At 46.3% G+C, this 26,929-nt stretch overlaps 1 protein-coding gene across 2 annotated transcripts in view; it reads right to left on the bottom strand.

The window, feature by feature from the left end:
• The window catches only part of CDH12 (cadherin 12), a 1,010,774-nt gene that overhangs the window by 246,931 nt on the left and 736,914 nt on the right, over positions 1 to 26,929 (bottom strand). For both annotated transcript variants that reach the window (XM_075585916.1, XM_075585915.1), the window contains 2 exons: positions 18,126 to 18,313; positions 768 to 1,021 (listed from right to left, as the gene is read on the bottom strand). In XM_075585916.1, the coding sequence (XP_075442031.1) occupies positions 768 to 1,021; positions 18,126 to 18,313 (442 nt within the window). The remainder of the gene's footprint in view (positions 1 to 767; positions 1,022 to 18,125; positions 18,314 to 26,929) is intronic.

Here is a 26,929-nt window from a genome sequence, read left to right as displayed (position 1 = left end):
GAGATGGGGACGAGAGAAAGAGGGAGAAAGAGAAAGGAGAGGAGTGAGAGAGAGGTGTGAGAGAGTAGTGATAGATGGGGAAGAGAGAGGGGGAAGAGAGAGGGGGAAGAGAGAGGGGGAAGAGAGAGGGGGAAGAGAGAGGGGGGAAGAGAGAGGGGGAAGAGAGAGGGGAAAGAGAGAGGGGGAAGAGAGAGGGGGAAGAGAGACGGGGAAGGTAGAGGGGGGAAGAGAAATGAGTAGAAAGAGTGACTTAAATACCTCACCAAACATAGATTTAAAGAACACATGGAGAGAAACTTGTGTAGAAAACTAAACACACCTGCGAATAATCCCTTGGATATATGATAATTTGGATATAAAAAGTTGATTTAAATTAGCATATTTCCCCCGATGTATCTCAGGAAATTTTCAGTTTTATGCACAGGTGTCTCTCCACATGTTGTCTCTCCATATGTTCTTTAAAGATGTGTCTGGGGAGGTGTATAGGTTCTTTTAGCTCCTCACAAAGTTTTGTAAATGTTTAAAAGTTCAAAGTGCACTAGTTCTCTACTGCAGCTGTAAGGCGTCTTCCAGCGATGAAATGTGTCTTATGGAGTAGCACGACTTAATAAATATGGCCCATAGTCATTCACACGACACTACATAATGTATATGCTGTCGCTCAGTGAAAGTGAATCGAACCGTAAATGTATTTGTATATGTTTCAGACCGGCATACAATATTGTAATGTTTATCAGGTGACTCATAATAAAAAAAAAGATCCATACCGAATAGGACTGGTTCCAATGTCAAGGTCTTGTGCAGTTACTGCTCCTATAATTGTGCCAATCGGCGTGTCCTCATATACCTCCATTGTATAGAAAGGCTTGCTGAAGACTGGAGGTTCATTAACATCTAACACACTTATTTTCACAGTAGCTGTATCTTTAAATGGCCCCACAGAGTGAAATCGATGGTCCAGGTGCAGGTTGGAAGCTTCTACCTTAAACGTGTATGCTTTTTTAGTTTCAAAGTCTAGGGGCTGAAAAAAGATAAAATATATTCCTCTAAGTTTGAGTGAAATAAAGTTCTGGCGTTATTGCTTTAAAGAAAATGAGAAAACAAAATATGAATTTTCACAAAAACATGGCAGAGATTAGGGTGCTTAATCCTCACTGCTAGAAACAGATACCTATGATTACATCAGATATACTTGTTATATATTATTTCACTTAATTGTTTTTATTCACAAATCTGTTTATATCTTTCGCTTGGAACATTGTTCTGTTGCATAAAAATAATCAAGAAAAAAATTATTTCTGGATGCGCAATGGAAATCCTATATTGGTGCACTACTTTAGTCAATATGAGGAGTATAGTTGATAAAATGTAACTTTTAATTTAACTGTACAAAAAAAGCAATAATAAATACAGGGAAACCAATTATGACAAAAAAATAAAACAACGTATTTACATGTGTTGTATTTACTTATTAGCCAAAAAATACCTCTTCTCAATAAATAACACATTGTTCTCCAAGTTCTGTTGTTTTTCTTTCACGTTTTTGTCCTTTGATGTTTTTTTTCAATGTACTTAGTAAGCACAGAAAAGAAGATGGGGGTGTATTTGTATTGTTGTATGCTGATGTTAGTGTTCAATAATGAATAAATAAAGAAAACACAAATACAGTACAGTTTAAAATCTGCCACTTTAGTCTGATTTTTCTTGGTTGACCCTGAAAGTATAGTGAATGCTGCCCTATTAACAAAAACATTATTTTTCCCAAGTTCCAGAAATAACATAATACAATCACTGTTAGTTTTCTTTATGCCCCTTTCTAGTGTCTAAAATATACTGTAATACAATTCAAAGTTTGATGGCATAATGCTGTTTTGGAAAGTTTTCCAGTGCTGAAAGATACAGTAGGTGAGATATTTAGGGATTAGGGAAAGAACATTTTACAAGATAGGCATTAGGGCTTCCCAAAATTAATGGGAGGCTTTGTCCTGCTGCCTATGATCATACTATGGACTATTGGAAACAATAGGTTTAATAGTGGGAATCAGTACTGTATTTTGCCCATGTATATCTGTGTAATTTAATGTACTGTAATATATATTGTATATTAAAATGCATGAAAGCAGTGGTTCTGATTTCTTCTCACTGTATATTGTGTTTTACAGTGCATGAAAGCAATGGTATTGCTTCGACCAATAAATATGGTGTTTTAAAGTTTGAGAAATCAGTGATACCACTCTGTTCATAAAATTATGGACACCAGTGGTTAACTTGGAATAATTAATTTAAGCACTGTGTAATTATTAGGCATTCAATGCATGGGGAGGCAAGCCTATTGTGTGCCTGCAACTGAAAGAGCAGTGTGTATGGTAGCAAAGTACAGAGAGCTAGTAGAGATCTCTTAGGGATAATCTTCCCAAAGTAGAAGCTGCAGTCTTGCAGCATCGGCAGGAGTCTGTTTGTGTGCTGGATCATGGGCTGAGTTTCATCGCAGAGAAACAACCACAGATTGATCATTGTATCATTGCAGAGGCAACAAGCAACATTGTTTAATTCAAAAGAGCACTGTCTTGGGATCCAGCTTCAGCTGCCCCCAGATTTATGTTTGGGACATCAAGCTAAAGTGGGTGGCGGTCCACCCCCCCCCCCCAGGCTTAGATAGTAAGGAGGTTACTACCCACATTCTCATCTTGGGTTTCTGGAAGAGATCTAAGCTATTTGGGGGTATCAACAGTCCACACCATACCAGGCAAGTAGCCAGATGGCTACAGTATCAAGTACCTTGGTGTGAGGAATCCGTTCCTGGGTTTGGCTGGAGCTCACTCTGGCAGAGTGGTGAGATCTCAGACAGACCTCCCCTTGGTTTTGCAAGCACTAGCACATGTGCATGCAATCACTGCTACTCTGTCTCTCTGCTCTGGCATTGGAGGAATTCCCCCTGTCTTGGGATTGGCTGCCTGCCTTCTTATACTGTCCCCGCCCTTCCCTTCATTGCTGAGCGTAATCGAAGTCTGTTTGGATGTAACTGTGTTTGCCACAAACACTTCTGCCTTAGCCTTGTTCCTAGTTCCTGTATTGAAGCGCTGGATCCTCAGTGCCAGCCTAGCCCTTTTCCTGGTTCCTGTACTGAAGCACTGGGTCCCAAGTGCTTGCCTTGTCCTGTTCCAGAGACTTGCTGCATTCACCCCAGGCAGAGGTTTGCTCCCCGGGTTTTTGAGCTGAAGCACTGGATCCCCAGTGCCACCCTTGCCTCGTTCCCGAGACCTGCATTCTCCCCTAGCAGTGTCCTTGTCATGGGCCACTCCCACTCCTTGCGCAGTGGCCATTCCCACGCTTCAGCTGCTACGCTGAAGCGGAGTGCACCTGACTTCCTGTTGCCGAACTCCAACCTGGATATCGATTACTCTGACGTCTCCTATTCTGACCTTGGCTTGTCCTTGGATTACCCTGCCTTCTCCTACCCCGAACCGGCTATGAATGACTACAAACTGCGCAATCCAGGACCGGCTTCGTGGTCTAAGGTCGGTGTATTCACATCCCCACCTCAGCCCCGCGGTCCGGTCCAGGTTTGTGGTGAGCACGTCCGTTACACTTGGTTTGGGTAGTCAGGAGGTTACCAGTCACATTTCCCTTTTTTCTACTGCAAAGGACCATCTTTAGTTTGGGGTATCCATAACCAGTGGATGCTGATCCCCATCTCACCACCTAAGTAGCCAGGTTTCTACTATCCATCATGGGCAAGGTATCCAGGAACGTACCAGCCCTTTACCATCGCTGTTTCCAGAAATGCTGGGATATTACTCAAAGGCAGGGGGGGGGGACTGTGTGAACTGCTTAGGTTCGATTTGTTTACTTGACTGAGGAATCAAGGCTCACTCAGCTTAGGTAGGATGCTTGGGCTTTTGAATAACCTGATACTGTGAGTATTTGCCATTCCCCTTTTCTGGTGGAAATCCCTATTGCTGTGTCCCTGTATAAAAAAAGAGTAAAAAAACTTTTAATACTCCCTGTGTCTGTCATTTTCAACCGGGGTTCCACGAGAACCCCTTAGGAGTTCTGCAGCCACCAGGGGGGAAGAACTGGGACAATTCTCACAGCTGTCCCAGGCCCGGTGGTGCAGTGGCACCCCATGCAGCAGTGACCCGGTGGCTCCATAGCTTAGCAGAAGCAGCCACCCATTCAATGCTATTCTTCCTCTCCCTACTCCAGTCAGCGCTGGAAGTCGAGTTTATCTTCCAGCTGACAGGAGGAGGCAGCGAACCAGTGCAGCACCACAGGCTTAAAGAGGTGTGAGTGTGTGTATCTAGTGTGAAGAGGCAAGAGAGAGGGGGTAGTGTGTGAATGGGCAAGAGAGATGGGGGAGGTTACAAGGCCAAGAGAGAGGGTGGAGAGTAAGGGGGCAAGAAGAGGGGAGAGTAAGGGGCAAGAGATAGGGGGAGAGATTGTGTGGGGAGAATAGAGAGAGGGAGTCTAAGGCGAAGAGGGTAGTGTGCAAGGGAGAGAGTATAAAGGGGGAAGAGAGCATAAGAGAAGGATTGTAAGGGGCAACAGAGAGGGGGGGGGGGTATGAAAGAGGGGAAGAGAGAGAAGTATGACAGGGTGGGAGGTAGAGGGTTTGGTTTCTCCAGAATTTCACAATCTAATTCTAGGGTTCTTTAACCAAAGGTTGAAAACCACCGATTTACTGTGACCAGTATCTCATGTAACACTTAGGGGCTAGTATAGGGTTGAGTCAACCCTTAAGGGCTCTGTTGGCAGCAGATACACAACACATTGGGCACAGATCGGGTACCTCTGGTAGTGAGCCACCTCCCTGACGTGACACAAAAGTTTAGAGGCAGCTAATAAATCTTGCTGGTAGAGGTACTGTAGTGCCAACGAGTATTCTAAAACAAATCTGGGGCAATCACCAACAAGACCAAGGTACATGCTGGGTACATGCTGCAACATTTCTGTAGACAGAATAATGGCCCATCGGATTAACAGCGGGGGTCCCTGGCAGTCCCATTCAAACTGTTATTTTGTGTTTCGCTTTACAACGCTTCTCTATCCAACGCCATTTTTAGTAAAACATTATGTCGGATAACCGGGGACTGCCTGTACTGGTATCACTAAGGAGTTATGTTGACCATTATTAGATGTGGTTTTTATCACCTTTCCCGTTTTCCCAATTGGCTCACTGATGTTTCATTAGCCTGTAATGATATACAGGGTTTATACAAAAGGGGTAATTGTATTCCCAAAAGGAAAAAGAAAAAACTTTTTTGGTACTAAAGAACATATTATTGAAAAATAAATTGTTTATATCCAACAGTGCAAATTGAGCAATTTTTACAAAGCAGGTAGAGTGGTAGACCATATTGAACCAAAGCAAAAATGAGGTCATATCAGTAATTGTTTGTAGACATTACATCTTGAATATGAATTTGCGGTCAGAGATTTTTAAACTTATTTTAATGTCATGAGATTTTATTTTTAAGTTGTTTTATTAAAGTTGCATTTTAATTTGAGATAACTGGTAGGCTTTTTCTCATTGAGTGCAGATATAAAGGCCTTTTCTTCAGTAGACAGTATACATGCATTCCCATGTGTGCACCCCTCGTGAGTCCTACAATTGTCAGAGATAGAGCTGAGCAGGACGTCTCTTTGGTTTGTGTATACAAATAATTATAAAGGTAAAAACCTTTCTCTAGAGCTCATTATGGAAAACCAGCAAACACTGAATTTTTCTATAACATTATGAACCATTTGAAGATTTTTATCCAATAGTGTCATCTAGTGGTCTTCTATAAGAATACATACAGTTAGTTAATTGTCAGTTAATTACTGCACCAGAGAGTCGATTGCAACTCAATAAACTGTAGATTAATATAATTTTCCTGCAAATATAGTTGAGCATGTAAAGATTTAATTGTCTAATTGTAGGCTAGTCCACATAAAACTAAGGCCCAGAACAGTTCCCTCCCCCAAGAAATAGAAATTAACAAGTTCAGTTATTTTTAATTCCAACTATAATGGGTTTATTTATTAAAGTTTCTTGATTCCAAACCTTTGTTACAACTGTTGTATCAGATTTTAAAAAAAAAACATAAACATCTAAATAACAATTATCCTGATGATTCAACAACAAACAAAAAAATCCTCCAATTCATTAAAGTTACTAATAATATTTCACTGCACAATTCTTTCCGGTAGCACTTCTGAGGATATTATGAGATTTCATTAATAATGAATAATAATTATGTCGTGCATTGGATTAGCTTACAGTACCTATTTTGTTATAAAGAGAAAATGAGGGTCAAATGGAGAAAGTGCATGCAAGTAATGCTAACATTACATAATGTAAAGCTCATAACACTGTTTGTTTAAATATTAGTTTAGATATTAGAGGGCTATAACTTTTTTAATAACAATTAATGGTACTTCATAACTTTAGCTATAGTTTCTAGTATAATACTACAGTACTTATACATGGTGTTCTTAGGCGTTGCTGAAAACGATACAATTTATAGTTGGGTAATAATATATATTTTTTGTACATGGAAACAATACATATTTTATATCCAAGGAATACAGAACGTGGCCACATAGACGTGTCTACTATTCTCTATGCACTATTCTGTGCTCAGTTGTTGTACAAGCTTACAAATCAAATTGCACTGTGCATGTATTATTACAATTATAATTCTACTTCTATTTAATGGTGTAACAGTAGATTGATTTCCTTAGGAAATTATTAATAGTGGGTAACTCAGTAAACTATTATAGTGCCATTCTGGGCACTATCTCAAGGAAACTCTCATTAACTATACATTTCTGGGCAATAGTGCCCCAATCAACATTATCACATTGTAATGAATATCCCCCCTCCCAAAGCATTCTTTGCTTTCACCTATCCCAGTATAAACCACAGTTTGGTGCTACACAATCTTTTAACCCAATTTCATATTTCATATTTTTTAAATAAAAAAGCAATGTGTGTTTGTGTGTGTGTATATATATATATATATACATAAATACATACATACATACATACATACATACATACATACATACATACATACATATATTTATATATATTTAACACAGAAATGGTGCCGCAGTCAAATCAACTCTGAGAGACCTAATAATACACAAAACCAGATATCATGGTAAAAGTAACCTTCTGGCGGTGCTACCAACCCAAATAAATGAATAAACACAAAAAGAAAAAAGAAGGGTCAAAATAAGGGAGCACTCAAATAGTATGTAATAGAAAAATTGAAAAATGGACTTTATTAGCAATGCATCATAAAAACACAAGAAACAAACTCAAACACATACCACATGAAAAACTGCTGCAAAATATAATTAATAATAACTTAACACGCTCCCGGAAGAAGCCTTTTTGGCGAAACGGCCGTAGGAGCGGAGCAGAGACAACCCTCTCACTACCCCTAGACTCCCAGACCCGTGTGGAATGTGTGGACTACACTGATGTTATTTTCTCTGTGCTGGGACTCCTGCAGCTGGTCTGTATGTACTGCTTTGTCTGCCTCACGCTTGAAGTTCTTACTGATGCTGGGCTGCTAGCCCATGGGGACTTTCTGCTTTACCTGCCTTACTGGTCCTACATTTCAGTGCTCACTGCTACTGGGCTGTCAGCTTAAGGGGACATCCTCACTGCCTTATTTGACTTATGTTATGTGTGTAGAGGTGCTGTGTTGTGTATAGAGGTGCAGTGGTGTGTGTGGGGTGTGTGTGTAGAGGTGCTGTGTTGTGTGTAGAGGTGGGGGGGAGAGTGCAAAGTTTAGTAGGTGGCTGCATTTTTTATTGTGGCTGTAGTGTGTGTGTGTGTTGTGCTGTTGTATGTGTAGCAGGAGTTTGTGTGTGTGAGTACGGTGTGTGTGTGTGTGTGTTTATAGAGCTCCAGTGTGTGTGTGTGTGTCAGTGTCAGCAGCAATGTTTATGGGTGCAGCATGTGTGTGTAGAGTTGTTGTGTTGTGTGTGTGTAGAAGTGCTGTGTTGTGTGTGTAGAGGTGCTGTGTTGTGTGCAGAGGTGCTGTGTTGTGAGTGTAGAGGAGGTGCTGTGTTTTGTGTCTAGAGCTCCAGTGTGTGTGTGTGTGTGTGTGGTGTGCTTGTGTGTGTAGAGGTGATGTGTGTGTGTGTGTGTGTGTGTGTGTGTGTGTGTGTGTGTGTGTGTGTGTGTGTGTGTGTGTGTGTGTGTGTGTGTGTGTGTGTGTGTGTGTGGCAGCAGTTTGTGTGTGTTGAGCTGCTGTGTGTGTGTGTGTGTGTGCGCACAGAGGGGGCAGCAGTGTGAGAATATAGATACAGTAGCTGCAGTGTAAGCGTATATAGAGGTGGTTGCATGTATTTACCATTTTATTTTAATAAAAAAATCTATTTAACTGTAACGGGTATTCCCCTCCCCAATCGCAGATATAGTGTGGGGTGAAGGAGAACATACAATGTTACTTGGGTGTGGTGCATTACCTGTTGGCTCGCAGGAGGGCTGAGCTTCCGCCACGGGGAACCTGGGGCAATACAATATTAGGGACAACCACTTACTCGATACAGCGCCTCCACCTGCGATGGCTCCCACCAGAGGGGGAGTGGTTCCTCGCAGGACAATCAATAATAACATACACGGTGAGGTATAATAACTAAGGACTTTACTAACATGCAAACAACATATCACGGCAATGCCAATACCAGCCCTGACTGTACTTACTAATACCTAACGAGTCCCAGCGCCTACAGCAGCAAGCTGTAGCTCACTGGATGCTGGCAGCCAACGTGCTGCGCAACAAGGTGCCTGCCTGTCAGACCTCACAGCACTGACAGCCGTGACTCTGACAAGGCAGCACTCTACACTAAGGGCAGCGTCCCTATCTTGGGCCTACCTAAGCACTTACCCACTAAGCTAGTGGGGAGTTGGGGCCTACCTGGGGTGTGGGTACCTATATGGGGCAGGAGCTGCACTCGCTCCGCGCACCCTTCCTTCCCTCACAGCTCCCTGGCTCCAACTCTCTTTAACCTTTCTTTCCCAGCTCCCGCTAATGTAAGGGGCAGGGTCTCTAACCTGAGGGCAGTCCCTGGCAACACTCACGTCACTGGGGAGCTGAGCTATCTCGGGCCCTGGGGGTGCTGGCCTAGTACAGGTAGTCCCTGACTTCTGTACCCTACTTCCTTCCCTGGGCTGCTCCGGTCTCTGACTGCCACGTATCTGCAAGCCCGCCAAATGTATCCACTTGCTCCCTCTGCAGATCCTTGGCCCTCATTGACCACACTGATGCACCTGGTGTGCTTGGCCCTAAGCCTCATGGGAGTTGTAGTCCCGAGGCACCTGCAATAACATTGGGGCCGCGTGCGCGACTTCCCTCTGCATGTACTAACCCCTAATGGCCGCCACAACATCTCCCTCTCTATCCCTACTCTCGCGCGACTCTCCTGGCCTGTTCCTATCCTCGCGCAATGCCTACCTGACTCGCGGGGCTCCCTTGCGCATGCGCGATCACTGCGCATGCGCGAGTGGCTGGTTAATGGCGGCGCCCTCTTCGCCGGCCGCCGGGACCTTAGAGACGTAACCGCGGCCTTAGCGACTGCCCGATCGCGTCCCCGGCAACCGGCCCGCTCGCGGAGAAGAGGCGCTGCTCCCTCCTCGGCCCCCACCCTCCGGAATGGCCGTCGGGTCTGCCGCTGGCCTCCGGCAGTACCCGACATCGGTCCGGGCCACGGAGGCTCCCTGGGAGGTCGCAGGGGGCAAAGGGTGACATGGCTACACTCTCCCCCTGGTGAAAAATCCAACGTCCTCGCTTGGGGAACGACATAACAGGGCACAATTTTACACACGGAAAAATGGCATGGCATAACCCGTACACTTAACAGATCGGCTGCAACATCCCTGAAACCTGACACATCACACCCATTATTACCCGAGGCCAGCTGAGTATCAGCTGCTTGCTGAGACCATTTGTGGGGTGCCCCTAACTGATCAGGTGAGGGTACCTCACTTTTGCGTCCGTCAGCCTCCCCGGGGTGAATCTCTCGGAGAGCACACTCTGGGATAACAGTCCCTGGTTCAGTACTACTTCCTCCCCCTGGTGGAAGGAATAGCACAGTGTCTTTCAAACCGACCTTTACCTGGTCATCCATGGCTTGGAAGCAGCAGGCCAGGCGGCCAGGACCTTTCCCGCGGTCCACTACTTGGCGAATGGGCCGCTTCTTCTTGGACGCAAAGGAGGCAACTTCTACTAGCTCCCTTGCCACACAGTTCTTGTCCCTACGGACTTGCAAGGCTTCCACTGGGAAGCGAGAAATGAACCACGTCTCTTTTCTCAAAGTCTCTGTTTCACCTGACAGGGGGTAAAGAGTAGATACCTTACCACTGCGGTGATTCACGGTGGCCAACAGGTCCTCGGGGACGCTGTCAGTTCCCACCTCGGCTGTATCGGGACCTGTCCACAGCACTTCTGGGACAGTCCACTCACTGACTCGAAACTCGGGAGCATTGGATCCCAGTCCTGGGACCATCATTTGGGTTACAGCGCACGGGCTCATACTCAGTTCAGGAGCCATAACTCTGGCCTTTTTCATGGCCACCTCCATCGGAGCCTGTGGGGGGCAAGGGGGTTCCTTACTACTCTGCTGGCTTGCGATGGTTTTCTCTTCTTCTGGAACACAGTCAGGTATCTTCTGTGCTTCACCTGACACCACGACAGAGCTGACTGTTCTCTTCAACTGAACGGTAGGTGGTAGATACTGGTCCACTCGCACGGCGGGATAGCTTTCTTCTAGGGGGGACTCCTCCGCCAGGACGCGATGTCGAGGGGAGCCATTCGCCCGGGTGTCCAGACTTAAGAAGCTATCGTGCTCCGCGGTCACCTGTAGGCTCACACCCGACACCCCTGGGGCAGTCAACCCACCCTTGTTGTCGTTAACAGGTACTGATCCCACGCCTGGGACCGATGGTACCTCTGTAGGCCGGACGGGCCGTTGTAGGGCACACGGGCCCACAGCACCTGAATACACTGTAACTGAAGTAGGTGATTCTTTGGCCCCAACTTCACTGGTGTGGTCCGCCGGCTGGCGCATCACCACGAGTGGCTGGTGGCTGAATTCACTGAAAGAAGATGGGGGTACAGACTCCTTACCCGGTGATTCCTCTGTCTCACTGCTGGGGTGGTTTGCCGGTAGGCGCATCGCCACCGATGGTTCGTCCTTTTCCGTAGCTGGCTGGGCCTCAGTCCTTCCCTCTTGGTTGTAATGGGGGACTAGGGCAGCCTTTTCTGGCAGCTCCTCCACCTTCGTGGTTGAGGTAGAGCGCGTAACAGCATCTTCATCTCTGGGTTCTGCCATCTGAGATTCCTGCTTGGGATCTGGGACTGTAGACTGCAGCAGCACAGGCTTTAGAAACTGTGCCCCGCAGCCGGCACACTTGGGGCCCCAGGTCTGTTTGCCACCTGGGAAGTCACACTGATTACAAACACATCGTATACACCCCTCGTCCTCCACCACGGCCACCCGATATTTTATTGGTAGCCTAAAATGGTTAAAGTCCTTACCACCAGATAGACTCAAGTCCTTTTGTAGGCACGGGCACACCAGAAAGGATATTTTCCCTCCTTTAGACCGCCATGCTCCATATAAATGAGGGTGTGTTTCTCTGCACTCTGTACTGTTTTTAATGGGAACAGCAGTTGCTGATGGCTGTTCACTTTGCTTGCTCCCCCTGGTGGAATGTAAAGGAGGGGCCCGCTCTATCACTGATTGGCTCTGGCTCTGCACTGAGTCACTCACTTTGCGGGGGCGGAGCTCTGGTTTTCCCGCCAGTCCCGGGCGGATTTCTGCAACATAATTTAGTGCAGGCTTGCAGTCAGCAGAACATGTGCTCTCCTGATTTGGCGGGAGACGCCATTTTAGCCATAAGGGAGCCTCCATTTTGATCACAGTTCGGGTAATCTCACTAAGGCTCTCTGAGTATGCAAGAGGGTAGCCTTCTGATGGGGCCCCTGGGAAATGTAAGGTCAGAGGGACATTTTCCCGGCATATTTCCTGATCCGTTACTAGCCATAGTCTACAACACTGGTCAGTGGGGTCGTACCGGTGCTCTATCCTCTTCCACCCTTGGTCTATACCCAGGAGTCCCCCTAGGGCCCCACAAATTTCCTTCAACTTCACTGCACTACTGGGAACATCCCCTACTATTAGCACATGTCGCGGGGATACTTCTGTCCTCTGGGTTCGTTCTTAGGCCTCATGGCTTGCGGGCCCAAACATGGTGAAAAATATAAAATGGACAATTTGGAAAAAATGAAAACAGGGCACCCCAGGTCTCTCTCAGCAGCGCCTCCAAATGTAACGGGTATTCCCCCCCCCCCCAAACGCAGATATAGTGTGGGGTGAAGGAGAACATACAATGTTACTTGGGTGTGGTGCATTACCTGTTGGCTCGCAGGAGGGCTGAGCTTCCGCCACGGGGAACCTGGGGCAATACAATATTAGGGACAACCACTTACTCGATACAGCGCCTCCACCTGCGATGGCTCCCACCAGAGGGGGAGTGGTTCCTCGCAGGACAATCAATAATAACATACACGGTGAGGTATAATAACTAAGGACTTTACTAACATGCAAACAACATATCACGGCAATGCCAATACCAGCCCTGACTGTACTTACTAATACCTAACGAGTCCCAGCGCCTACAGCAGCAAGCTGTAGCTCACTGGATGCTGGCAGCCAACGTGCTGCGCAACAAGGTGCCTGCCTGTCAGACCTCACAGCACTGACAGCCGTGACTCTGACAAGGCAGCACTCTACACTAAGGGCAGCGTCCCTATCTTGGGCCTACCTAAGCACTTACCCACTAAGCTAGTGGGGAGTTGGGGCCTACCTGGGGTGTGGGTACCTATATGGGGCAGGAGCTGCACTCGCTCCGCGCACCCTTCCTTCCCTCACAGCTCCCTGGCTCCAACTCTCTTTACCCTTTCTTTCCCAGCTCCCGCTAATGTAAGGGGCAGGGTCTCTAACCTGAGGGCAGTCCCTGGCAACACTCACGTCACTGGGGAGCTGAGCTATCTCGGGCCCTGGGGGTGCTGGCCTAGTACAGGTAGTCCCTGACTTCTGTACCCTACTTCCTTCCCTGGGCTGCTCCGGTCTCTGACTGCCACGTAGCTGCAAGCCCGCCAAATGTATCCACTTGCTCCCTCTGCAGATCCTTGGCCCTCATTGACCACACTGATGCACCTGGTGTGCTTGGCCCTAAGCCTCATGGGAGTTGTAGTCCCGAGGCACCTGCAATAACATTGGGGCCGCGTGCACGCCTTCCCTCTGCCTGCACTATCCCCTAATGGCCGCCACAACATCTCCCTCTCTATCCCTACTCTCGCGCGACTCTCCTGGCCTGTTCCTACCCTTGCGCAATGCCTACCTGACTCACGGTGCTCCCTTGCGCATGTGCGATCACTGCGCATGCGCGAGTGGCTGGTTAATGGCGGCGCCCTCTTTGCCGGCCGCCGGGACCTTAGAGACGCGACCGTGGCCTTAGCGACTGCCCGATCGCGTCCCCGGCAACCGGCCCGCTCGCGGAGAAGAGGCGCTGCTCCCTCCTCGGCCCCCACCCTCCGGAATGGCCGTCGGGTCTGCCGCTGGCCTCCGGCAGTACCCAACATCGGTCCGGGCCACGGAGGCTCCCTGGGAGGTCGCAGGGGGCAAAGGGTGACCTGGCTACATAACTATACAAAAGTGTCTATTATTTATGAAATAAGCCTACATTTAAGCAAAGAAAAGAAAGAAAGCTCCCTAATAGCCGCACAAGAGAAAACCTATAACTATATTAAAAATTACTATTTATTAATAAATGATTAAAATATATTTATTGCAGCAAAAAACTAACGTGAACCAAAGTGATTAAAATAAATTAAAAACGGAGGAGGTAACTGTATGCCTAGTTCAAACGGCGAATGGTGACACAGTATGCTGTGGAATTCCGGACTCTAGCAACTGAGACTAACTGGGGACAAGAGGCTCTCGTCTCAGTATTCTGGCAAGGCCTGGCAGATCCCATCAAGGATGAACTCTCTCGCCAATCCAGGCCGGATCAATTGGAGGTCCTCATTGATTTGGCCGTCCGAGTGGATCAACGTATCCAGGTACACCGCTCAGAGCGTCAGCGCACTCGCTTCCATAACTTTCAAGTTCTGTTCTCCAGTACTCCCAGCAGCACTCCTGCTCCCCCAAGTGCTACCACACCTCTTCGTCCGGCACTGGAGTTGCCAGAGCCAATGCAATTGGGGGTACAATGCATCCGTACACCGATACGGCAGTTCCGCCACGCCGGGGGATTGTGTTTCTACTGCGGATCCATGGCGCATCTGGTTCGGGAGTGTCCACTGCGTCCGGGAAACGGGAACACCCAGTGAGTACAGAGGGGCTCTCTCTGGGTGTAATGTCTCCACGTCCCCTTCATAAAGGTGAACTCCCTAAGAAACTTACATTTCCAGTCTCCCTTTTAGGCGATAAGTTCCAGACTTCTACCGCCGCTTTAATTGACTCAGGAGCTGGTGGAAACTTCGTGGACCTTGAATTCGCCAGGTTAAACCGCATACCGCTCGTGAGGAAGAAGATTCCCATCGCACTTGTCGGTATCGATGGACGTCCTCTTACCCCGGCCCACATCTCCTTAGAGACGGCCCCCTTGCTTCTGCCCTCACATCTGCACAAGGAGATCTTAGTTCTCAATGCCATTCACGCTCCTGGGATACCCATCACCCTTGGTCTTCCTGGGCTACAGCTTAACAATCATCTCATTGACTGGACTTCCTCTGCTCCCATCTCCTTGAGGCCGTGGTCAGGCGAGACTCATCAATTGCTGGCTAATACCTTTGTTCCTGACGATATTCTACCTTCTGTTTACCACCAATTCCGGGACATTTTCAATAAGGTACAGTCAGATCTTTTGCCGCCACACAGGACTTACGATTGTCCGATCGTTCTGGTTCCAGGTTACTCCCTACCCAACTCCAAGACCTACCCCTTGTCGTTACCAGAATCTCACGCTATGGATGAATATATCCAGGAGAATCTCAAGAAAGGCTTTATTCGTCACTCCAATTCCCCAGCAGGGGCTGGGTTTGTCTTCGTCAAGAAAAAGGATGGGTCGTTGAGGCCTTGCATCGATTACAGGAGTTTGAACCACATAACTATAAAAAATCGTTACCCCCTTCCCCTTATTACTGAACTGTTCGATAAATTACAGGGTGCCAAGATTTTTTCCAAAGTGGTGCCTATAACCTGGTGCGCATCAGGAAGGGGGATGAATGGAAAACGGCCTTCAACACGCGTAGTGGACACTACGAGTATCTTGTGATGCCTTTCGGCTTATGTAATGCTTCCGCTGTCTTCCAGGATTTCATCAATGACGTCTTTCGTAAGGTACTCAATATTTTTGCTATAGTATACTTGGATGATATCCTGATTTTTTCCAAAGATCTCAGGACCATATACGCCACACCTCCTACGTCCTTTCCCGTCTCCGTGAACACCATGTGTACGCCAAACTGGAGAAGTGCACCTTTCATCAGACCTCTACTCCGTTCCTGGGGTACATAATTTCAATTTTCACTTTTCCTATATCGCCGGGACCAAGAACGTAAAGGCAGACGCACTCTCCCAAATACATTCTTCTGAAGAGAGACCAGAGGAACCTTTGGAGACTATCCTTCCACAAGAGAGGATTCTCGCCACATCTTCTTTCAAGAATCTTGACAAGATTTTGCACTCCCAGAGACGCATTCCCAAGGACTTGGTCGTTCCCGACAACAAACTCTTCGTACCTTCCAAATTTGTTCCAGAAGTCCTGTCTTGGGGTCACTCCTCTAAATCTGCAGATCATCCAGGTTTTAAGAAGACTACTGATCTCATTCGTTGGAATTTCTGGTGGCCAAGGATGTCTCAAGATATTCTGGAGTTTACCCGCGCCTGTTCCACGTGCGCTCAAAGCAAGACTCTCCATCAAAAGCCTCAGGGTTTTCTGTTACCTCATCCAGTTCCTGACCGCCCCATGTCCCACATTTTGATGGATTTCATCGTGGAGTTGCCCAGGTCCAGAGGAATGAACACTATCTTGGTGGTCGTGGACAGGTTCTCGAAGATGTCCCATTTTATTCCACTTAAAGGATTACCCACCTCCCCCGCCCTTGCTGATATCTTTACGGAGCAGATTTTCCGGATTCATAGGATCCCTTTGTCCATTGTTTCTGACAGAGGTTCGCAGTTCGTATCCAAATTTAGGAGAGATTTCACCAAGAGATTGGGCATCTCTTCTTCTTTCTCTTCCGCCTATCATCCTCAGTCCAATGGACAACCGGAGAGAATCAATCAATCCCTGGAGAAGTACTTGAGATGTTTCATATCCGATTTCCAGGATGATTGGGCTCAACTCCTTTCTTAGGTAGAGTATACCGTCAATTCTGCCAAAAACGAGGCCACCCAGGAGTCGCCCTTCTTTTAAATTATGGGTTCCACCCTCCCTGTCTTCCCATCCCCAAAATCCATTCTAGAGTACCAGACGTAGATGAATGCATTTCTTCCCTCCAAACCGCATGGTCCAGGATTCAGTCTACCCTTCTCGACTCCTCCCGCAGATTGAAACTACAGGCCGATCGTCGTCGTCGTTCGGCGCCCAGTTACAAACCAGGGGATTTGGTATGGCTCTCCTCTAAGAATATCCACCTCAAGGTACCATCTCCTAAACTGGCACCTAAGTTCCTGAGTCCCTTCCCTATTTGTGAACAAATCAATCCCGTGGCATACCGGCTCCAACTACCACCCAGTATGAAGATTCCCAATGTCTTTCATGTGTCCCTCTTAAAACCATTCATCTCCAGTCACTTCTTTCCGGATCAGACTCGTAAACCAGACCCTATTACTGTCCAAAATAAGGAGGAATACAAAGTTCACTCTCTTTTGGATTCTCACCTATCCAGGGGCCAGCTCCAGTTCTTGGTGCAGTGGAAGGGCTTTGGCCCTGAAGAGAGATCCTGGGTACCTTTAAAGGACATTCATGCCCCGGCCCTTCTTAAGTCCTTCAGGAAAAAGTTTCCAGAGAAACCGTTCATGGACCGTCCTGAGGCCGTTCCTGAAGAGGGTGGTACTCTCAGGAATCGGTGTCCTCCGCGCTCCCCACACAGAGCACTCACTCCCCTCAGGGAGTCCCTGGACACACAAAACAATCCTGCCTTACCGACCTCTGCGGCTCCTCGCCCCTGCCGCCGTCGCGGGATCACTCCCCTCAGCAATTCCTCTGCTCAGCGCCGGGCGCACCCACGCCCTCCCGCACGCACACCTGCACCATCCACTGGCTCGGTCCACGCGCGTACACGCGTTACGGAGTGCGCTCATTCGGCACACTCTTCTTCCCGTCCCCCGGACCTCAGGCTCCGCCCCGGCACACCACACGAGCATACTCAGGTTACCAACAAGACTCACCTGGCCTGTTATGCCTGCACCAATCTGCACTGTCTCCCTGTAGCTCTTCCTGTCCCGCCTCCGTTCCTAATTGGACCTTCCTGCTTTATCTAGCTCCTCTCTGCTCTCAGTCTTTGCTCGACATATTCTCTGTATAGAAGTACTTCTGGATTCTCTCAGTGTTTTCACAGGTTCTGACGCGGCTTGTACGACTACCCCCTCTGGCTCTCAATCTCGGCACTCCTTGGACAACGCTCATTCTGGAAAAACCTTGAACACGGCTTGGACTACGACCTATCTCCGCTCTCCATTCCCTGACCTCGGCAAGGCATTCTTCACTCTATCTCTACAACTCGTACCGGCAAGTATTGTCTACCTTACTACACCTGGCCTGGCAACACTTTATACCACACTCCGGACACGCTCCCTTTGCTGCGGGTGCGTGTATTACCACTTCCCCCTTCAACTAAGGGAACGGGTCTGGTCTGCGGGCAGCACCGGCGTAACAGTCACGTAAAATGAGTATGTTCTATATCTTTATCTGATATCCCTTTTACTCTCTGAAATATTTCATTGATTTGCAAATTCAAGTTAATAAAATTGTCAAATCATTTACTTGAACACCACATTTGTGGAATTTCATGTCACAAATTTCATGCGAAGACTGCATTTTTAATTACCTTTTTCATTATGATTATCCCTTCCTGTGTATCACCATCAGTTTTGATGTCAAATAAATTTCCACCATCTCCAGGAACTATGTTGTATTCAATTTCAGCATTTCTTCCAAAGTCGGAATCAACCGCACGTATTCTTCCAATTGGTGATCCAACAGGAGAAGACTCTGGTACTTTTAAATGAAATATACCTGTTAGAAAAAAACATACACTAGTTAATAATACTGTAGGTATTATGATGTGAGTTTGTGTAAAGCTCTTATATATGTATTAGTAATATATTTCCTATATTTTATTAATTAAGTTTAATTACTAAAGCTGCTGAATTGCTACTTTGATTAAGTAAGCTTTCAATCACAATTTAAATATTGTTAAAAAAATTTAATTTTCTACGGTAGTTATGAGGAGGTATTGTTATAGGAAGTGCATAAAAGAAATGAGATGAGTGCTGGAACTTTAGTTTCTTGTAAGGTATGTCAACAGAGCGGCTCAAGGCAGAGTGTATTAGACCACTAGCGGCAATATTCTAGTTTGACTACAGGAGCCAAAACTGAGAGGCAAGAAAGTTTTTTATTCAAATATTGGAATAGTGTCAATTGGATAACAGATGCATTCTAACAGTTTTGACTTCAAAGAGAAATAGCAATAATGTGACAGGATAACAAAAGGAGATCTTGAAAATCTTTAGTTTCCACCAAATCTCACTGTGATTAAGTAAGGATAGTATTGCCTTTCTTGTGTACGGTATAACATAAATCTAATTTGTACATTTTAGTAGCTGCATTGGTCCAGAAGAAATGTAGATTTGTTGTACAATAAATTGTTTGTTTAAGGGATCAGCATGAAAGTTCTTCCTAGATTAAATTATAGTGTACAGAGGTTTAAAAAAATCCCAGGTTTCTCCTTCAAGAGCACCGTGGCTGCTGTACTTAATTGTACTTAACTACTGTACTTAATTTCTGCTATTTTAAGATACAGTAATCCTTTCACCACTGCACTTGTCCAGAGTTGATATGCAATTCCTACTTATCACCTTTGAATATATATATATATATATATATATATATATATATATATATATATATATATATATATATATATATATATATCCCCATCAAGGTGAACTCCAATATAGCAGTTACCAATGCTGAATGAAAACCAATTCTTATTATCCTATGGAATAAACATAATGATATAAGTGAAAGTGTCCAAAGGGTTCAATGAATAAAGATAATGCTTTCTGTGATTGAGTGCAATTAAAAACTGGCATAAGGTTTCCTGACATTATGAATGAATACTGTGGGTGCAAAAATTCCTTAGTGAAAAATAATAATACTTACACATATTTCTCTTATTTCTGTCAGTCGTAGACACTCACCACCTCTTTAGTGGTGACACTGACATGTATAGCATCTTTTTGCTAACTGGAGAATTATTAGGGAGCTCATAACATAAAAGGAGGGGCCAGGCACCTCCAAAACACTATTTAGCAAAACAAAACCAGGTGAGCTAAGACCTAACTATATAACGGAATATATCAGTCACACCGTAATATAATACCTTTATGGAGTACGCAGCTAGAATTAAAATTTGCCTTATATTTATAGAATACAATGGATATGTAGCCCTCTTTCCTTATGACTAGACAGGTCTAATGATGCTAGCTTTACCTGCTGGCTCACTGTCATGGTGGACACATAACTTATCAACACATTTATATTTCTGGGTACTCGATTGAACAGAATAAGGAGCAAAATAAATTGTGATTTATTTCCTGGGTTGACAAACACACAACATCTGCAGAATACACTTAAAACAACACTTACTGGGGGCAAGGGAACAAAATAGATTGTCCTTTGCATGCAAGCGCAAGAAATGCAGGCTTGTTTAAAGGTCCCTTGCTGACCTAATAACTCAGCCACCTCAAGGAATTTCGTAGAGATTCGTTAGAATTCGTTCGGGAGTCACCAGGGCTAACGAACTCCGAAGTTTGGGGTAAATCCTTAGTTACGTTGTTATTAACCCCTTCTCTTCTTGAACGGTTGCTGCTGTGCTGGAACAAAGTCTTGCGTAAAGCGTAGTCACATCATGGATCAAAGGAATCACGAATCACACCAGGGACAGCTCGGTAGGCACAGTTATAGGCGATTCCTGGGTACCTTTACACTACCGACACACTTTATTAAAGTGTGGCCGGTACCGCAAGCCGGGAGATTTCCCGGCTTGCTAGTGGCCGCCCCTCGGCGTGCCGCGCGTCACCGACGCGCGGTCACGCGTCATCGGGAGCCTGCGCCCCCTGCACGCGCGTCCAGGGCTCCCCGAGGGAGCCCTGGTGTCCCGCGATCGCGGGACGGCGGCAGGGGGTTCCGGGGGACACGGCGGACCCGGCAGCGGTAGGGAGAGCGCCCCGATCGGAGGGCGCTCTTCCGCTGCTTCGGCGCGCGCCCGTCACCCTCCGGCGCGCGCCAGGATACTGCTGCGGCCAAGAACGGGCTAATGCTCGAATAAACTTGGCCGCAGCAGTAACATGTGCACCCAATCCCTGTGTGGGAACTTTTAACCCACCAATAGCCGCGTTGATCGCAGTTTGCAAAACCGGGCAAAAAGGCTTCCCGGTTTGCAAAGCGCATGTGTCGGCTTGGCACCCAGGCAACTTAGCATACCTGGGGTACACCCTCTTTCTGGCGCTTCTTAGTCTGAGGTTTGGCGCAAAGGGGTCAATGGCCCGGGATCTACGACTTCTCAGGAATCCGGCCATGTATACATTAGGGTGCTCTGCGGTCTTTCATCCCTGTCACTTCTATAGACTGAGGGGCGCCTGGTCAGCGAAATCCCTTTGAAGTGTCAGGAATAAAATACCCGCAGCTCATTCACCCCCAACCTATTGAGGTCAAAGGATTTTTTCCTGGGCTTATAGAAACAGTTCCTGCCCATACAGTTTAAATACACAGTTTATATAAATACATAGTGGATTGCAGGAAAGCTAGGCTCAACATCAGTAACTTCCATTCTCCGCAGCAACTCTGTTTAACCAACTCTGGGGTTTTGGTCAGTGATAACAGTAAAACTACGTCCATAGAGGTTGGACTGCAGCTTCTGCAGGGCCCACACCAGACATTCCTTTTCTACTGTGGCATAGGCTACTTCCCTAGGCAGCAGTTTCCTGTTCCGGTACACAACTGGGTGCTTCTCTCCCTGCTATCAACCTGGCTAAGGCTGCTCCTAGCCCTTAGTTAGAAGCATTTGTCAGTATGTGACGGTGAAGGGGTCCCAAGGCCATTAATAAAAGGTATTTGGCCCGGCTGGGTAGCCCTGAACCAGGTTGGGGATTGTAGAGTGTCAGCTCTGCATCCCAACCAGGGTAATAATCCTGTAAATGTATGTGAAATGCCTGTGTCTCTTCCCCAGGAATAAGGGGATGAGATTCATATCATGTAACAACTGTATAAAACCTGAAACAGGGTCCTCAGAGTCATAGTGGGTAAGGTAGAGTGTCAGCTCTGCAATCCACTGATGCCAGCAACCCTGTAATTACGTGAGAACAGTCTGTGTGTATCCCGTCAGGTTTAAGGGGCACACAAGTATCGATTATGTGACAGGGTTCCCCTGAGTCAGTTAAAGTAAAGTGTCAGTTCTGCAGCCCAGGGCTGACTACAGTCCTAATAATGTGCATTAATGTGTTTAAAATGCACCCGCTAGGAATAAGGGGTCTCTAGCACTGTTTAAAGGTTTAATTGAATAACGGTGTCTGTGGTTATGTGGTCGCGCCCGGCATTGCAACACTGTAGCACTGTGTAACTGCAGACAAGCAAGGAATGCCTTAACTGCAAGTAAAATTGGTTAAGTGGTCTGTTGTCAGGGAATGATGCCGGATCGCAATATTGAATAATGTGGTTTCCCCATTCAATAAGGTCAATTGGTAAAGTACGTCTGCGGTTATCGATTGCGGTCGGGGATTGCAACATTGCATCCCGACCCCAAACCGCAGATCGGGGAAAAGTTTAACCACAAACCACATCATAGCCCTCACATAATTAAGCAGCTAACTTTGGATAGGGACGTCCTAGCTTTCTAATTTTTGTTGTGCAGGGTGCTAGGGGGTTGACATATAATATAGTATAGGTATTAGAATGGTAACATTTATTTGAAGGTATAAATGAGAAATAGCTGGGAGTTTAATACTTTATAGTTATAGGAACTGGGACATTTGCATTCCAGTCAGGAAGGACAGCGGATACATTAAGCATTCACCATTGTCATGTGTGGTCACGGATGAGACATGTATAATGTCCGCCAGGACTTATGAGACACCCTGTGGCGCAGGCTCCAGAGTGTCTGCAAAAGTCTGTGGCTTCAACAGACACCGACCTGGGTAAAGTGCTAAATGTCAGGAACTGTATGTAAACTGTTTGCCTAGCAGATGTCCGGGCATCCTGAGGAAAGGTAGACTTGCTGTCACCATGGGGCTTGGTCAGGTATGCTAAGCGGGTTAAGTGTGAAGTTAGCGCATGACCCTTAGCATACCGTGAAGCCCTTTGCCCGGTTTCAGGGACTACTAGCAAACTTGCCATTGGGTGGGAATTTGCTTCCCAAGCCAAGATTGGCTGTGTATTACCCAGATAGGCTTGGGAGGGTATTATAAGCCTGTGCAGCTATCGGGAGGGTGTTCTACATCATTCATCTGTGTGACATCGGAAAGGACAGCGTGTGGTACAAACACATTTCATCGCAACCAAGGATTGTACTTCGCTGTAAAAGTTCGTTAGAACTAAGGACTTGGGAATGAATTCTGCAAGCGCAGAATGAACTTACTTCTTACGGCGGAGAAATAGGGCTGCAAGCTAGCCAAAGACAGTTTTGCGTCTCTTGTTCGCGTAATAACCCCGCTCCTGGGAATTAATACCTAGAGGCTGCATTTCGTGGACTTTCGTTCGGGAATCCAATTATTTCGTTTTACCCCATTCCAGTAAGTGTTATTTCGTGTTATCTTGTAAATTACGCTGTGTGTGTTTCTCGTGTGAATAAATACAATTTATTTTATCTCATGTTTTTTCAAGTAAAGATCCAGGTATATTTTCGTAAGGTAAGCACTAGTCTCCCATGACACTGTACTACAAATCTTCTAGTCAAGCCAGAGGCCTGTTACACAGGGGAGTTAGTGAGGGAGGTTTTCAGGGCAGTGTAGGCTTCCTCACAGTCAGGAATCCATATCACTACTAGGGGCAGTTTCCCTTTTGTCAGGTCGGTCAAAGGTTTTGCCAGGGTACTATAGTGAGGGCCAAACTTTCTGTACTACCCAGCAGTCCCTAAAAAGGACATCACCTGTTCCTTAGTCTTAAAGGTGGGCCAAGCAGTAATGGCGTCCACATTGCCAGGCTCTGGACGCAGTGTCACCCCCTACCCGGTGCCCTAGGTACTGTACCTCTTCCATACCTATCTGGCATTTCACTATTATATGGTAACCCCTGCTGCTTTTTTGAGATTTAGTTCCTCTGCCAAGTGTATGAGATGTTCATCCCAGGAATGGCTAAATACTGCAATATCATCCAGATAAGCTACAGCACTTCCTTCTAGTCCCTCCAACAGGTGATTCACAAATTGCTGGAAGGTGGCAGGGGAATTTTTCATCCCAAAAGGCATAACCTGAAACTCATATAAACCAAAGGGGTGACAAAATGCGGAATGTTCATGAGCCTCTGGTGTCATGGGGGATTTGCCAGTACCCTCTGCTCAAGTCCTTAATAGTCAGGTAGCTTGCACCTGCCAGCTTGTCTTACAACTCATCTATCCTGGAAAGGGGGTACGGGTCAAACACTGTCACTAAGTTTTTAGTCTCCTATAGTCAACATAGAATATGGTGATCCCATCTTTCTTGGGTACTAGGGCTACTTGTGTAGCCAAAGGGCTATGGGACTTTTTAATTACCCCCAGCTCCATAACGTCTTCTATCTCCCTATTTATGCCCTGCTGCACTTCCAGGGATACTCTGAAGGTGGTCTGTCTGAGTGGGGTTTGGCTTCCTCTATCTACTGCATGTGTAGCTAAGTGAGTTCTGTTAGTTAAATAAAGCGACAGCTTCTGCTCATCTAAATGGTTGTAGGTAGTTGTTAATGGGAGGGTTGCATACTGGGATAGGAAATAATGGTAGAAAAAAGGAGAAAGTAATCCCTATAATGCTTTCACTCAGCCCCTTGAACAAAGTCTTATTTTTTCTAAAAGAGGTGAAATTTCACCTCCACTGATGTGTATTTTATTTTATTTGCACATTTTATATCTTAAAACCTATATTCAAATAAGTGTATCACATTAGTCCTACTGTATATGTAAATGAGACTAATTTGACAATATTGCCTATAATAGTTTACTCCCAAGATACCAAGACAGACTTTACTTGCAGAAAAAAAAAATATAATCTTTGCAGTGGAATATTTATTTCACTCCCGGCAGGGCGACTTCAGCATAGTCTTGCATTAATTTTCACACTTTTCTGCATATACTCCATTCACAGCTGGTAGTCCTATGCGGTGTGGCAGCCTTTACTTGCAGAATCAGTACCGCTCGTGGGTCACCATCTCTATTCACTGATTCAGCGAAACATTTGAAAACAACAAATGCCTATCCCTTTTAAAGGCTAACTTACTTCTTGAACTTGACTACGGCTGGAAGGCAAAACCCCTATTTCAATGACCATATTGCAATTTATTGTGATAGGTAAGTAAGGTTTACCTGCTTCAGCAGTCTCTCTCTCCTCTTGGGATAGGGGAAAAGAGTCCATCTGTGCAGTGTAGATTTCCTGCCTGGATGTGTATCCCTTTAATTCTGGTCTCTGCTGCATGAGGACCTTTGCTTATGTTGCTCAGGCTGTTTGTAGGCAAAAAGCACAAAACAATTTCACAGGCAATCTCCGGGGCCCCTTTTAACTTCAAGGGCCACCTCTTGTCCCACATCTGACGACCATACTGTTGCGGAACACTTTATTCTAACAAATCACCGGTTTGTCCCTGGCTGGTTCCTGGAATGCCACGCTGTTCACCCGGAGCATGCCGCGTTCCCAGCCAGGGGTCATGCCCGGCTGACGTGCGGTTGATGTGTTTATTGATAATGGTTCAGGATTTACTAGGCTGTAATGCTTCGCGTGTCCACCAGATGGCATAAATTCATGAATTGTAATGCAGTATATATATATATATATATATATATATATATATATATATATACTGTATAACAACAACCCCTATAACCCCTAACATACAGTACTGTACACATACAGTACTGTATACTGTATGCACATCAATGATACTATAAGCCGGCGGGGGTGAGATGTGTTTGCAGCAGAGAGAGAACCGCTGCTCTCTCTGCGCAAACATCGGCACATTCAAAATTATTTAAAATACATTTTTATTCATAGTGTAGATGTGCAGGGGGTCTCCGGAGCTGAACCGCGTTGGTTTCAGGTCCGGGGACCCCCTGCTTCCCGAGATACAGCCCCCTTTATGAGGTGCCGGTATCCCTCTGCATTTAAAGGTCCCGATCACGTGACCGCGGCATGTAAACAAAGCAGAGGGATACCGGCACCCCTAAAGGGGCCTGTATCTCGGGAAGCAGGGGGTCCCCGGACCTAAAACCACAGCAGTTCAGGTGCAGAGACCCTCTGCACATCTACAGTACGAATAAAACTCATATATAAATAAACACTCATTCCTTACCAATGCGGCTATGTGTTATGGTAACGAAGCAGCATGACTGTATTTTTAATAATATTGTACAGTGAGCAGGGGGTTCCCTGAGCCAGAAATTAATGCTCAGGGGACTCCCTGCTCCGGCACAATATTATTAAAAATACAGAAATGCTGCTTCATTACCATAACTGATAGCCGCTAAGGCAATGAAGGGGTTAACCCACCGTGCCCGCTTTATTGTGGGTAGCGGGGGTGGGTGAAGGGGGTATTTGGCCCTTGGTGTGAGTTGAGGACTTGCGGGAGGGGTTGCGGGTGCACTTAACCCCTTCACGGCCGTAGCAGTTAATAACGCTACGGTCATGAAGGGGTTAACCCCTCCCGCTAACCCCCCGCAAGCCCTAAACAACCATCGTTGGGGCTAATACCCCCTTCACCCACCCCTGCTACCCACAATAAAAAAAATTCACATACAGCAGCCGCCCAAAAAATAAATAAATAAATCTAAATAAATAAATAAATACATGAATATAAATAAATACATTTAAAATACATTTTTATTCATAGTGTAGATGTGCAGGGGGTCTCCGGGGCTGAACCGCATTGGTTTCAGGTCCGGGGACCCCCTGCTCCCCGAGATACAGGACCCTTTATGAGGTGCCGGTATCCCTCTGCATTTAAGGTCCCGATCACGTGACCGCGGCATGTAAACCAAGCAGAGGGATATCGGCACCCCCTAAAGGGGCCTGTATCTCGAGGAGAAGGGGGTCCCCAGACCTAAAACCAAAGCGGTTCAGCTCCGGAGACCCCCTGCACATCTACACTATGAATAAAAATGTATTTTAAATGTATTTATTTCTATTCATGTATTTATTTATTAATTTAGATTTATTTATTAATTGTGCTGCTGCTGTGTGTGAATTTTTTTTATTGTGGGTAGCGGGGGTGGGTGAAGGGGTTATTAGCCCCAACGGTGGTTGTTTAGGGCTTGCGGGGGGGGGGGGGTAGCGGGTGCACTTAACCCCTTCACGACCGTAGCGGTATTAACTGCTACGGTCGTGAAGGGGTTAAGTGCACCCGCAACCCCCCCGCAAGTCCTAAACTTACACCAAGGGCCAAATACCCCCTTCA

Source organism: Ascaphus truei, chromosome 2, assembly GCF_040206685.1.
Source record: "Ascaphus truei isolate aAscTru1 chromosome 2, aAscTru1.hap1, whole genome shotgun sequence".
Classification (NCBI taxonomy): Eukaryota; Metazoa; Chordata; class Amphibia; order Anura; family Ascaphidae; genus Ascaphus; species Ascaphus truei.
Note: the sequence above shows the minus strand (reverse complement) of the source record. Positions and strands in the feature narration are given on the sequence as shown.